Source organism: Drosophila gunungcola (genome assembly GCF_025200985.1).
Source record: "Drosophila gunungcola strain Sukarami chromosome 2R unlocalized genomic scaffold, Dgunungcola_SK_2 000012F, whole genome shotgun sequence".
Lineage (NCBI taxonomy): Eukaryota > Metazoa > Arthropoda > Insecta > Diptera > Drosophilidae > Drosophila > Drosophila gunungcola.
This window is the reverse complement of record NW_026453170.1, coordinates 1,122,855-1,137,371: the sequence shown is the minus strand read 5'-3', so window position 1 is coordinate 1,137,371 and position 14,517 is coordinate 1,122,855. Positions and strand designations below refer to the sequence as shown.

At 42.2% G+C, this 14,517-nt stretch overlaps 1 protein-coding gene across 2 annotated transcripts in view; it reads left to right on the top strand.

Annotated features, from left to right (window-relative positions):
• LOC128255886 (protein prickle) overlaps positions 1-14,517 on the top strand; it is a 72,348-nt gene that overhangs the window by 13,853 nt on the left and 43,978 nt on the right. The window contains exon 1 of one of the 2 annotated variants that reach the window (XM_052985697.1): positions 10,342-11,018. The exons of the other annotated variant lie outside the window; for it this stretch is intronic. Within the exon in view, the coding sequence (XP_052841657.1) occupies positions 10,780-11,018 (239 nt within the window). The 5' untranslated portion in view covers positions 10,342-10,779. Of the gene's footprint in view, positions 1-10,341; positions 11,019-14,517 lie in introns of those variants that run through there. 2 annotated transcript variants of the gene reach the window in all.

The window sequence follows — 14,517 nt, the reverse complement described above, 5'->3', positions numbered from 1 at the left end:
GGCAAGCCGGCAAGTCGGCCAAGAAACCAATTTAAAAGCGTCAGGGATTTGAGCTCGGCCTTAGCTGAGCTTTGCGCTTTTCGCTTTTGTTTCGGCTCGCTTTCTGCCATAATCCGGCCAAGACTCGATCGCTCTCCGCCTCTGGAGCCGCACCTTTGTCGGCCTGTCAAACTGGAAAACTGGCCAAGAGCACTCGCCTAACCGTTTTGACAATTTACCACCAACTCGGTCTCGGGCACTCAGACGTGGAATCAAACTCGAAGTCGGATTCCGAATCGGAATCGGATTCGCATTCGGATTCGGACGTCTGACCATTACCATTTGTATAATTGGCATCTCTAATTTTTTTGCTGGGATCTCCTACCGGTGACTTATTATGGAGCTGCTAGCTGGTAGTTGCAAGTTGGTAGCTGCTAGCTGGAAAATTCATGACCAGCGAGCGGTTCTGGCCGCGGCCGCTGGAGCGTGAGTAATCGGAAAGCCGAGCGCGTTGCATAAATATCAAAAAAGGCGCAAAAGGCGCAAAAGGAGTGGAAAAATAGGAAAAATTGTGTACAATAATGAAACTGGTTTTGTGGTTTTGGGGCGGCCGCTCTAAGAATTGCACGCACACTGGCGCGATCAGCATGGGCCAGTGTTGCCATAATGCTTGTCATAAATTCTCCAAATTACCCAACACGTCGCACTCTGTGGCATTGGCTGTGCCACAGACGCGGGGCTTTGGCTCTGGCTGATTGCAAATTGTGTGACAGCGGGATCCGCTCCACGTAAATTGAATTTATGTACTCGCCCCGCAGTTGGCCGCAGGATTAATTGTCCGGGGAAGCCGGCTTTTGTCTCAGTGCATCCGTCAATCAGACGGCCGCTCTCTTTCCCTTTCTCCTTCAGTCAGCCAGTCAGCCAGGCAGCCTGACAATCGAAATCGATTTCATAACATGATCTCCAATTGCAGTCAATTGGCGGCTTCTTGCGGTCGGGCCACTGAACTCATCTGGGAATGGGCGATCTCCACGGACAGATCTCAAATCGGGCTGGTTCCGCATTCCGCCACTTGGGGCAATCACAAGTTTGATTTGTGTCGGATTTTCATGTTGCGCTTATGTTATTAATATCACATAAATTATGCTTTATGACTATACCCCATGGTCGCTAGCAGTAAGAGGCAGTTTATGACTCCAAAGTGGAGGGAATATGGGAAATGATAATCATTTTATTGGCTACGTTTAACGAGAACTTAACAACAAACGCCATTGGAAGCAATTAAGAAAGTGAAACATATGTTATCAAATAAGACTGTGCTGATTCGAAATTCTTCACTAGGATAAATATTATCAATATCTTTACTTTCTGTTTTCTTCTAGCGAAAAATTAGCAAGAAAATAAATTTTCAGAAAAGTTATAATAGAAATTGGATGAGAATCGAGAATCTTATTATTACCTTATCTGTGTCTGTCATTATTATTAAATATGTAGCAAACAGAGTGATTTCTGTTTTTATTTCAATATTTTACAGTCCACATTGTCCTCAGAATATGGGACTTTCCTTTTAAATTAACACAAAGATAACCTTATCAATATAGCACATTAATGAACATATAAAAAAGTGTATAGTAAATAAGAACTGCTTTAAAGGGAAATGTATGAAAGCCTTATTGTGTGGAAATATGGTTTTATCTCTCTTAATAAAAACAATGAGTAATTTTTCCAGTATTTCCTTTCAAGAGAATTCCAATAGAGTTCTAACTTTGCCAAGAAAACATGACTAATTGCAAATGTCAAAGTTAACCGTACGCTGATCTATTCACTTTAGTGGGTGCATGTGTGAGTCGCGCCAAAGTTTTTATTGGGTGTGTTTCATTTGCGGCAGAGCGCGACGAACTTGTTGTAAATGGTTTCCAAACTCGGCTTTATGGCCAACATTTTGTAGACTTTATTTCTCTTTGTCCACTCGGAAGGCACTTGAAGTTTTCGCTGAAGTTGTTGCTGTCGTTAAGGTTGTTGCCGATGTTGTTGCCGGTAGGTAGCTCAAGTTCCTCACTTTGAGTTGTTGTCAAGGCCCACGCGCCTTCAAAAGCGGCGGCTGAAGGCCTCCCTACGGAGCGCTCTTTACATTCTGTTACCGTTCCGCGGTCTCCAGCCAACACACTCGATTATACACACTCGTATATCCCCGAGATTTATCCATCTCATCTGGGTTCGTGCGCATTACGCACATTTGCGTAACAGATTCAAGTGCGCGATATGCAGAGTCTCGAGTGCGAGGCGAGCTCATCGAGAGAGAGCAAAATTAAACAACAAAATGACGAAAACAAGAAACTGTTTTCGAAAACCTTCTCCACGCTGTCGCTGTACTTGGGGGCATTACGCAGCAGTACAAGTTTTCAAGTGCGCACAGAAAAAAGAAACACGATTTCCGTAGCTCTGAAACTGAAATATTTTCTGTTTCGTATTTGATTTGATGTTGGCGCGTAATGAGTTAGCAGAAGTTTTGGGCTGGGGCCAAGAAACCAGTTTTCACTTCGCCCCGGCGGCGTACAATTTTTTCCAATTTAAAAATTAACTGTGCTTTGATTAATACTCGATTATGCCAGCACTGCATGTGTCCGTAAATTACAGAACTTCTCCGCTCGCTGCTCCTCTAATGTGCTAAGTGAGGCGGGAAAGTGGTGATGGAAGGTCCCGGATGACAGCAGCAAATTGCAGGAGTTTTTGTGTAATTTATGAGCAGTTTTATCAGCTAATTGGCCTAATTACGCTGCAGTTTGCTCTGAGGACAACATAAACTGCAGCCGGGTCGCCTGGAGACGTTGGCAATTCACACTTCCGCGATTGGGACGCAGTTTGCTCTGGCCGATGCTGGCCAACCTGGCCAACTTGGCCAACTTGGAGCCATGACAGCCTCAGCAGCCTCGGCAAACAACAAAGGCAGGCGGCTTCGACAGTCGACAGTTTGAGAGTCGAGAGTCAAGAGTCGCAAGTCGCAAGTTGCAAGTTGCTAGTTGCTAGTCGCCGGGCTCAAGAATCGAGTGCAGGGAATGGCACCCAAAGTCAGACAGCAGCATCAGGCTGGCCTGCAGTATGTCTGCTGCCAACATCGTGACTAATTACATGCGACATAAAATGAAAGAAACGGCCCAAAGTTCGTGGGCATGGAGGCGGGGGGGATCTAAGCAACCAGGTCGTATACGTAATTGAAGAAAAAGTATCTGGAAATTGCCAAACAACAGCATCAGCAGCAGCAGCAGCAGCAGCGGCAGCTAGAGCAGTAATTGGCAGGAAAGGCAAGAGCAAGAGCAACAGCAACAGCAACAGCAACGTGGCAGTTGCAACCTCATCGGCAGTACAGTAACTTGACAATTCAATAAAACTTGGGCTCCGTTGACAATTGCAGTTGACTAGTCCAATAATCAGCTTTGTGCCGCGATCGTTGTGTAATTTGAGCAATGTCAAAACGTAAGCCAGCTAATTGAAAGTCGCCTTTCCTTCTGCCTTTCTATCTTTTTAAAGGCAGCTCGTTAAATCTGCATCTGCTGCCGAGTTGGCAACAATTTATTTACGAGTATCCCAAGAGCTGGCCACAAAAACTGCAACTGTTCTTCGGGTTCGGGTTTGGGTTCTGGTTTCTGGACGCCGTTCTCCGCTTCCCAAGTCGAACGCCCACTAGCATGCCACCGCCATCTGCTGGAGTTGCATTTTCAGTTGCACCACGAAAATAGCGCAAAGTTGTGCATCAATAAACAATAACAATGCTGCCGCTGCTGCCGCTGCTGTATTGCTGGCTTGCTGGCTTGCCAGGAAAACAGGAAAATCTGAGGCAGAAGTAGATCTGGTGGCTGGCCACATGTGCGGATGTTGCAATTGCTGCCGCTGGCTAGCAGCAGCCTGTCAATAAAAAACAGAAAACAGAGATAGGCCGAGAGGAAAAAAAAAAAAGGAAAAACGAGCAACGAGCAACGAAAAGCATGCTGAAAGCAAAGTGTGGCGGTGGCGGTGGAAAATAAAACATGTGCAAGTTGCAGTGGCCCGCGGTTAAGTGAAAGAAATCGCTGCCAATAGCGGAAATATTAGCGTTTTCCCAATCTGTGGCAGGGGTGGGCTGGCAAACTCAAAGGAAAGCCACAGCCTCTTGCCCCCGAAAAAGACAATGTGTTTATTATTGCCTTTGGCCGCGGGCAGATCAGGCGATGGATATATATGCTATAGGTTTTCAGGGGGTGCGGGACAGTGCCGATGAAATCATGAAGAATATGGAAAGCACTTTCATGTAGAGCGATGTCGACGTAGTTGGATAATTTATTTATTATACTTGATTTTCTGGTTCCCCGCTCTCGAATCTATAACAAGATCAACTAGATAAGATTCGAATCGCAATCAATTAAATGCTTAGAGTTGTTTCGTGTTGTAAAACGAAAAACATTACTAAAGTACGAAACCTTTATTCACATTAATATCCACTGACTGGGACCGCGAACACTCAGTTCAACCTATTTTCAATAGTAAACTTTGTATTTTAATTTGTTCTATACTTCAAGATATTTGTGCAATCTAAAATAAAGTTTGAGAGAGCTTGTATTACCCTTTAGCTATATCTAAAACTTTAAGGTTTACCAACATAGTTCTTAAATCTTCTTCACTTTTCAAAAGCAATTGCATATCCAACTCCAAACATCGAGTTCCAAACTTCATTCTCTGCCTCGAGGGCAATCCGGAATGTCAGTGCCTGAAGTGTGCTCGATTACGTGTCACCCCAAACAGACCAAATCAATGCCATCCTGGGCCTAATCCAATTGTCGCTGAAAGGGCCCAAACCAGGCGGCCCGAAACAACGAGTTTTGGCAACATCAAATGCCTTGACATGCCACAACGGCAAAGTCAAAGTCAAACCGATTGTGTTAAATCAAATGAAGCATAATTTTGACTCAATTTGTGTACGTATGCGGGCAAGTGCAGGCACTTTTCCCCAGTTAACTCCACCGGTCCCAGTGGATCGCTTAGCCTGTCATTCCGTCACCGAAGTCACCCACTTCCTTCCACAGTTTACTCCCACAATCGCAGAGGGTTGCTGTTGCCTTCTGACTTTAATGCGAGCGGACGGGACAGGACGGGACGGACGAGTGCCTCGGGTACATCATATTTCTATTAATGACTTGCATATTTATGAACCCCAATCCGGAACTCTTCTCCTCACCCCCTTGGCCGGAACCAAACCCATTCCAAATGGCCTGTGGGCACTGCTTCGGAGTCGAAATGAGTGCAAATAAGCTGATTTTAATAATAAACAAACACGAACGCAAACACAAATAGGCATCAAATGTGTTCCTAGTCTATTTGAGTTTTGGTCTTGGCCGCCAGCGATGGCTGAATCGCACAACATATATTTTTAGTACACCGCCTCGAGGCGAAACATTTAACTGGAATTCTTACACGGCTTCCCATTTCGAAATGCCCGCTTTCATCTGCGTTTCCAGCTACTTTGATGTGGTTCCCTGGCCACAGATTTCGTCAACATGTGGCTCCGTCCAACGAGGCGTGCAGAGTCTTTAAATAAACAACAACATGACTAGGTCTAGGCAGTTGCCAAACAATATGTTCCACATTTGCATATGCTCATCTGCGTTTTCCACTCTGTTTTTTCATTTGGCAACGGCAATGGGAGTAACGACCCAAAGATCGGCTTAAACGGCTACTGCCACATTTGGGTGGCCAAAAAGTGGAGTAGTTACTGCCAAGTGCTCGGCGCTATCTCCTCGTTTTATGACCGCTTCTGTGGGGCCCATCAAGTCCGAGTTCCGAGTTCCCACAACCGCAGACAGGGCCTAATGCGAGGAAGACACAACAATGGGCATATCAAAGTCACAGCGACAACTAATAGCGCTCCCCTAATGAAGTGTTAGGAAATATCAGACAACCCGCTAATGAAATACTCAGCTGCCGAGCCCAGGCCGGGACCCATAAAGCAACTACAAGTACAGGCCAAAAGTGTAATTGAGCTGGTTACTTTGGCCCAAGTTTCGGGCCTACCTCCGTTGGTACTTATTGATAATGATGGGAAACAGCAACTCGTTAGATAATGTCGTTTCAGAAATTGAACTTGGAGAAGGTCTGATACTACGCGTTTTTAAAAATTGGCTAATAGAGAAATTTGTAATAACACCTTAATGCGCCAATTTTCTTTAATTTGTATCATTGGCTGCATTGAAATACGGATTTTTGAATTTTGGCTTGAAGTTCCTAACAAATGGCTGGAATCTGTTAAATGTTTTATTTCTGATTCCGGATCCCCAATTCTTAAATTCGTATTTCATAATTGACTTATTCCTTGCTTGTAAGATCTGAGATTTTATTAAATTTTGGGTATTTTTATTTATACCCATCTACCGTGACATAATTATCTTCTTTATTTGTCAAATAGCATCCAAATTCCGAATATACTTTTTGTACTTTGTAGCTTTGTAAAAATCGTTCATTTAAAATAAAAATGTAAATAAATTTATGTTAGCAAAAAGGTCAGTAAATAGCCTTCAACGTTTAATCAATTTTAAGGATATTCCTATAATCGTTAACAGATGAGAATCAGTTAAAGTTCGGTGAATTGCCAAATTTAATTTCCCAGCACATCCGATCGATTTCTAGCGCACCGATCCAAAAGTTAGAGTTCGCATGGGCACAAAGCCCTGCCAAATTCGGGGAACCACCCCCAAAAATAGTCATAGACCGTAGACCTGTCTAGCAAATGGAATTAGGAAATCTTTTTCGCCAAATCCAACAAATCATGTTAAAGCCGACCCAGCGACCGGTGGGTGGGTGTGGGTGTGTGTGTCTAGCTCGGGAGAACGCCGGCGGGCAGAATGTTTACACCGCTCTCGGTTTTGCTGTTTTCAAAACTGTGCGGTCTGCCTGAAGTGTGGGTGGTGCAGCAAGGGGTTTGCGTGGGCGTACTGCGACATTATCGAGGGTGGAAAGACCCATCGAAGAACTGCCAGACGGCAAGGGCATAAAGTTTATATAATTATTTTTATGCCGACTCTCATAACTGAAGTGGAGCGTGTGTGGCTTTACTGAGAAAAATATCTTTATAAAGCTATCATTGATAAAGAAAAGTTGAAAATTTAAATGCAATTGAAAATGCTTTTAACTTTGAACATTAAAACTATATTTTACTCGTTACTCAAACAAATAGGAAAGATTTAAACTTGATTCTAATCCCATTTAGAAGTCGAAAATGCACACAATTCTCGGAAAGTTATGCTATATCAACAAATATTCTCCCAAAAATTCGATGCAGTTTGTCACTAGTTTTTCAGAAACCGACATACAAATATTATGTTAAATTTTAATAAAATTAACCATACGATATTTCTTCATTTTGTTAAATTATTTCGCATCGAAGTGATTTCCAATTTTGGGATAATTTTTCCATGTGTGGGCCTGTCTCCTGGGGATGTGACAGCCCTTTTCTCTGGACTGAGCCATTCGAGTTGCTAACTATGTGAGTTATGCAATGAATAAAATTAAATTACACAAATGTCATTGGCTGTGATGTTGTTTCGGTTTCGGCTGCTCCCAGCAACATGTTGCTAATGACAGCCAGAACCAGAACCAGAACTCGCATCCCGAGACCCGGCAGATGCATTTTAATTAAAATTCTGAAGAAGGGCTCGCTTTAATCTAAGGCCCTGTATCCAAAACGGAAATTGCGTGCGGCTGTTGAAGTGTCGGTTGTTATTGCTCCACCACCACCCACAACGATCCTCCCACTCTGCTGGTGGATATGCATGTTTGTTGTCCTGTCTGCAGGGTTGATTTGGCAAACGACGCAATTTGTTGTTGTTTGCGACGGCAGCATGGTGGGTCAGTGGGTGTCAAGTACCGCGGAGAGTGGGGTATTTGCACATTAAATACCGTAGCGGAACCCAGCGGAGCTTTCACTTTTCCTGTAATGGCACAGGAAAAAAAATTGGAATTGTATATGTTGTCGTTAGAAACAAAAGGTTTTTGAAGAGAACATCAATGTTTTACCTTGAAATTTACTGGCAAAGCAAATAATTTATGGCATTGAAAATGTTACTAAATAAGGGGGTTAAAATCTTCATCAAATTTATTTAGTTTTACGGGTTTTAGCATTTAAGCTTTTCATTTTAGTTTAATTTGGACTATAAGATAGTTTTTAGTTAATACAAATCTTTTGTACATAATAACATGATAACAATTCTACGTGTTTACAAATTATTATTATTTTTGTTTTCTTTTCAAAATCTTATCACTTTATATTTAATAAAACAGTCTGAGCTGTCGAGAAGAAAAGTCGTAATAGATTTGGTACTTTTTAGTATTTAAATTTGTTAGCCTTATCTAATGGAAAATTTTAAGTTTTCATTGGATTTTCTTGGTTGCCAACTCAAGGTTGGGTGTTCATAAGAGTTCCATACATTTTCTCCCAGTGTGCGTTTGTGCATCCTATTCCCTGGGGCCTCGTAAGTGTTGCCAAGTTGATTGTTTTGGCCTGCATTTTGTGTGGGGAGGTGAGGCCAGTACAGTTGCCTCCGGCCAACTCTTTCGTCTTTCGGATGGTTAATTGCCAGCAAAAGCTCTTCTTCTCGAACTGGATGGGATGTGTCTGTCCTATTCGGCGCGTAAGGGGCATATGAAATCATAAAATTTAACGATCGCCGGAGTGTCTGTCCGGCGCCATAAGCAGGGTGGCTTTTGGCTGACCAGATACCACCCAGCCCAACCACCACCCAACTCGCTCAGCTGCTCGGCACGTGTTCAAATTGCCGTGAAGACGCTTAGGGGTGAATTCTCCGCAACAACAACAGCCGGCAGCCAAACGACATTCAAATTGAGTGAGTGAATTAAAAAACCTGGCAATCACGAGAGTCGCTGAAAGTCCTGGAGAGAGAGAGAGAGTGAGAGAGAGAGAGAGATACTGAGAATTCCCGACTGGAGAGAGTCTCAATTTCTCTCGGCGAAATGCATTTGTAGCAAAATATGAGCATACGTTCGAGCGTTCGCTTCCTTCCGTCCTTTGTTCCTTTTGCCCGATGTTTTTGGGGTTTGCTCGCTCCGGTTCGAGTTTCCTTCCTGCCGTGTGAGTGTGTGTGTGAGCGGCGAAAGGACTCTGTGAGAGTGTGTGCGTGAGAGGTCACGGGGATCGTGCCTGCCAGACTTTTATGCTTGTAAGTTTCAACTGAGCACAGTGGCTCACAGACTATTTTTTTGAGATGCATTAAAAAATAATATTTCTTTAAAACTATACTACTTCATGAAAGTAGTATTAAAACTTTATTGCTTGTATTTGATTTAGATTAGTCTGTCAAATCTTTAAAACTAACTAATCAAGTTAGAACGATCAAGTTGAATAACCGGCAGTTAACCGTTCGGACTTTAAATTTTATGCGACAATAGTTACTAAAACAGGGTCATGTTAGATTTTAACTTTGAGTAAAATTGTTGTATTCGAAATATAAACATTTCCATGTTATAGTTTTTCTAACCGAAAACTCTGAACTAGAGGCTCGAAATGACAAAGCACACGGTTCTTAACGATTGAGCAAGAACAGACTTTGTATAGATTTGTTAATTTGAAAAGGAATATGTGACTCCCAACAATATTACAATATTGAGAAATCGATCCATAATCAGTTTAGAAATAATAACATTTGTGTTAGATTTAACCAAATCCTCTTCTTGTACACCTCTTGCACCACAGTTAAAAAACTTTTTTTGCCCTTCAAGACCACTCTATGGCACTCTCTCCCCTGACCTCACACCAGCCCAACCCCCCTGATATACACCTCTTTGGCTACATAATTTCAACAATATGCGTGCATTGAACGTTCGCCCACCGCCCTCGGCACACCACCCCTCGTTGCCCCACGAACACCACCACAATCTACGAAAACGAAATCAGACATAAAAACATTACATTACAAACCCTTATTTGCCACACACACACACACACACACTAAAAAGAGGAAGGAAAAAAGCCGGCAATCGTAAGGCGAAACAGCCAAAACTGAAACTGAAACTGAAGCAGAATCAGCGGAGCTGGAATCGGAGTAGGAATCGCAGGACTCAAGGACGTGAGGCGAGCACGGGGCGAGTTCTCTGCCGCCGAATCGACAAGGGATGCAAAAGCGAGTGCCAGATATTAACCCTCCGCTGCACGGCTGTGTGTTTGCATCTGTGTGTGTGCGAGTCTCAGAGGTGTGTGTGTGTGTGTGTGCGAAAGTGGCCCAGTGTTGGTGAGCCTTTGTGCGATGTGTTTGGGTTTTCGCCGTGCTTGTCAATCCCGTCGTGCCAAAACAAACGCAACGAACATTCTCGCCGATTAGAAGGAAGAACGGTCCGTGAGTGCAACGCGAGCGGAGGCCAGGCGCTCCGTCCGACGATTCCGCGTATTTTCGATTATTCCGACTATTGATAAGGCCGGCGGTTACGTAGAAATTAACCTTATAAATATTTTTAACTGGAAGCGGATCGATGCAAAGAAATTATCGCGAATACTCGGAATCTGTGCCAGCGAACTCAAGTTAAACTCAATCTTTTCTGCCGGCCGCCTTTGTTATTGTTTGCCTGCTGGAATAGTTCTTTGTGTGGGTGTGTTCGCGAGAGTGTGTGAGTCTGAGTGTGAGTGTGAGTGCGAGTGTGTCTGTGCGTCAGCGCAAATGGCAGTGCGCATCTTTGTTTACCCACCAAAACCGAGGCTCTCGTAGATGAGAAGTGGCAGTGAAAGCGGCGCCAAAATCTTAGTCTAGTGCTTTTCCGGCCGAAACAATGAACAATTCGTTTGATAATTTGCATGCCGATAGCAATAGTCGAGTCAGCAACAACAATGGCAGCAGCAACACCAACACCAACGATGGACCCAATAATGACGGCGAGTCGGACGAGGAGGTCATCGAGGGCATGGCTCTGCTGGAGGGCAACTACCAAGTGCTGCGCCAGTGGGTGCCTCCCGCCCCCAACTATTGGGATGCTCCCCCCAAGGCCATCATCAAGTCCGCCGAAGTCAGGTAAGCAAGCGACTCGCAGCAGCAACATGCAACACTGCCGGTGCAACAGCGCTCCGGCCACACTGCGGCGGCAGCAACATGCTTATGCAATTAGGAGAGCAATTGCCAACGCTACATTTGGCGATTGCCTTCAATAAGTTTTAATTAAGTGCTTCGGGTTTGATTTGACAGCGCATTCCATTTTGCTGCTCACAAATTGCACAGCAATTAACTCGAACCAACTCTTTTCAAGTCTAAGCGCGAGTTTAAGTCTGCACTGAGAAAAATAGATTAACTGAAATTGCATTCCACAAATGTACATATGCATGTAAGGTTCAATGCAGCAATATCAAGCGATAAGTCTATCGCGTTCAATATCATATCGAAATTATCGTATCGTTAAAAATATCGAACTTTTAAGTATCACCTAGGTTCTTCCAAGCCAAGTTATTGTTATTATACATTTATTATAGAAAAATGTTGGTTATTTATCCCTTAAATGTATATATAAGTCGATTACTGATATACCGATATATCATATATATTTATATATTAAAATATCGATATTTATCGATCGTCTTAATTTATTTACTTCGTGATATGAAGGCGGTTATTGGTTAGTTTTGACACTTGAACGTCGATAAGCTTAGGTTTACTTATTGTTTGCTATGAAGGCGGGATAAAATAAAACATATAATGTTGCATAATGCATAACAATTCCATATATCAACATCGATAATCATATCGGACGCTCTTCAAATATTAATTTCAATGTTTGTTGTCAAAGTAATTGGACTATGATGTTTATTGAATCACTAAACACTCAGAACCATTTTCCCCAGTGATACGTCGCCTCGGATTCGATTGCACCAGCAGACCGCTCTAACGGTCCAAGGCAGCAGCAGCACTTGTCGCCACGGCACTTTTCAATAAAAGTGCAGTTATTTGCAACGCACTTTTATGGCCACACATGCGATCCGACCGATCGATCTGGACTGGGCGGGTCCCACTCCAACTGCCCCAACAAGTCCCATGCCCGGCCGATGGAAATCTCAATGGATTTGGCCTCGGCGCTTGACAAATAATTTTAGCGTTTTAACAGCTTGCAATTCATTCAATAAAAATTTGATTATTATGGGCGTCATCAAATGCGGCGAACAGCATTTGCATGTCGAGCGGCAACTAAGCGAACGCAAATAAATTTGTTTTAGTACCGTTGAGTACCCTGGTTTTACAAGTGGAAGCGGGTATATAAGTTTATGTTTGCATGAGAGACGCAATGTACAAAAAAGGTGATTTATAGAACTACTGTTCTGTTACATAATTTAAGCTGGCATAATTTTTTGGCTAGATAAACTTAATGTAAGCAAAACCGTAATGTTGCAAAAAATATAAGCCAACATAATCCAAATGGAGTCATAACCGAAGCCCTCGTGATAATTAATTTATTTCGAAATATTTTATCATTTGGGTAGCTTTGGATAGCAGCATTGTTTAATGTTATTATCAATGGGTAATTTCGTCTCAAACTTGCTTTGCAGGTTAACTTTTGCCACATTTGAAGTGAAGGTAAGCCAATCTAAAGACTCGAGGTGATGCACCCGCAATTTCGATTGGCCATCAGGCCCATTTTTCATCCTTTGATCAGCTATGGCTGTTTGTTGAATACCCCTGCAGCTTTAACACAAATGTAATATTCTATTTTTAAGTTTTATCCAGAAGCATTAAAGCTGTAAACTGGTATGCGGAGAAACGGACGGACAGAGTGATAAACCTAGTTGCAAATTTTTGACTAAAGTGTTAATGCAAGCTTATAAAAAAATATTGCACAAGGCAATTTAGACGAACCCACGGGTAAATAATAACAATGCACTGGTAAAAAAACGCATATTGAAAAAAAAAATGTTTTATTTGATTTCACATAATATTTTCGTTATCAATTATAAAAATTATTGATTTTAAATAGGAAACATATTTAAACCTTCAATCAATTATGAACATAATTAAATCAAAGTGAATAATATTTAAAAAGATATTCCTCTTATTAAAATCAAAGTTTTTCATCGTTATTTTTACTATTTTAAAGATTTGCAATTTTTTATAGTATGATGAATGTTGTTTCAGATTTAATTTAAACATTTTAGATATTTATCCGAAACATAAAGCTATTTATTTTGAATATGAAAAATATTTAAAGCTTTAAAAGAAAAAATGTGCAAAAAGGGATTAAGATCATGTTTGGCTTCGTAGCTTTTACTATGAAAAGAAGTATATATTTAACATAGTTTAACAAATGTTGTTTCATATTTGATTCAAACATTAGAGAAATTTATTTGAAACATAAACATATTTATTATGAATATGGGAAATAATAAAAGTTGACACTATTCAAAGGTGTATTAACGTAGGTGCAAATTTTGCTTACCCAAAATATGTATGTGTTCTTATTTGTAAATATTAAACTACATTTATATCTAACAATTTTGTAGCAAATGAAAAAATTATTCAAATCACCGTGCGCATGATAAGATAAAAATTAACTAAGCGACATAATTATATTTACTATTTTCATGTGTGGTTCTAAAAAGTTAGGAAAAATAATTGATTCATTGATGAAACAGTGACATTTACTATGTTTTTTTTTACCAGTGTGCATAAAAACTGTGAGTAATATCGCTTAGACTTTTAAGCAAGTCTATTTAGTTGATTTAATGGTAACAAGAAACTAAATGTCTTTGGTTCGCGGAGGATATTCCTTGGTATTGCTGACGCCACTAACTCCACACTATCCATCATCCATTTTGCATTGATAGCGGAGTAGCAGATTGCACGTGTTTATTTGTCTGGCTATCCGTCCGTCGTGCGTCGATCCGTCCGTGTGTCCAACTTCACTCAACGAGCGCCGCAGTTGGCGTCTGGGTCTCGAGTTGCTGCTGATGCTGCTGTTGTCTCACTGTCAACACCAAGAGGTATGCAACATGCCGCTGCAAGAGGTGCAGGGTTGAGGGGGCAAGTGTCTTCGGTGCAGCCGTTGACAACTGCAGCATGAGTCTGCGGATTGGAGTCGTTGCTTTCTGCTTGCTGTTTGCTGCCTGTTGCTGGCTGGCAAATAATGAATGCGTTGCTCGGGAGAATGCGAAATGGGAAATGAAAATGCAAACGCTGCCAGATTTTCATGCTAGATCCACTTGAAGCGGCAGCAACAATGTCCCCTGGTTTCGGCATGGCTTCGTTTTGTTTTCCTCCGTCGGGCCGTTAAGTGCAATAGCAGCAGCGACGGCATTGTGGCAACTGCGAGTATCTTTTGCACGTTCTCAATATGCATTTCTGAATTACAATATGTTGATTGCATTTCGCCGGCACGTAGATGGAACACATGCACTCCAGGGCTTCCAGCCGCCATAATAATGATGAGTATTGCAATTGCCAACACAATGCAGTGCTCCAGCTCCAGCTCCAGCTCCAGCCCACTCCCTTAGCCACTATCAGTCCCTATTCGGCTTCCTTTTCTGCGGTTAGG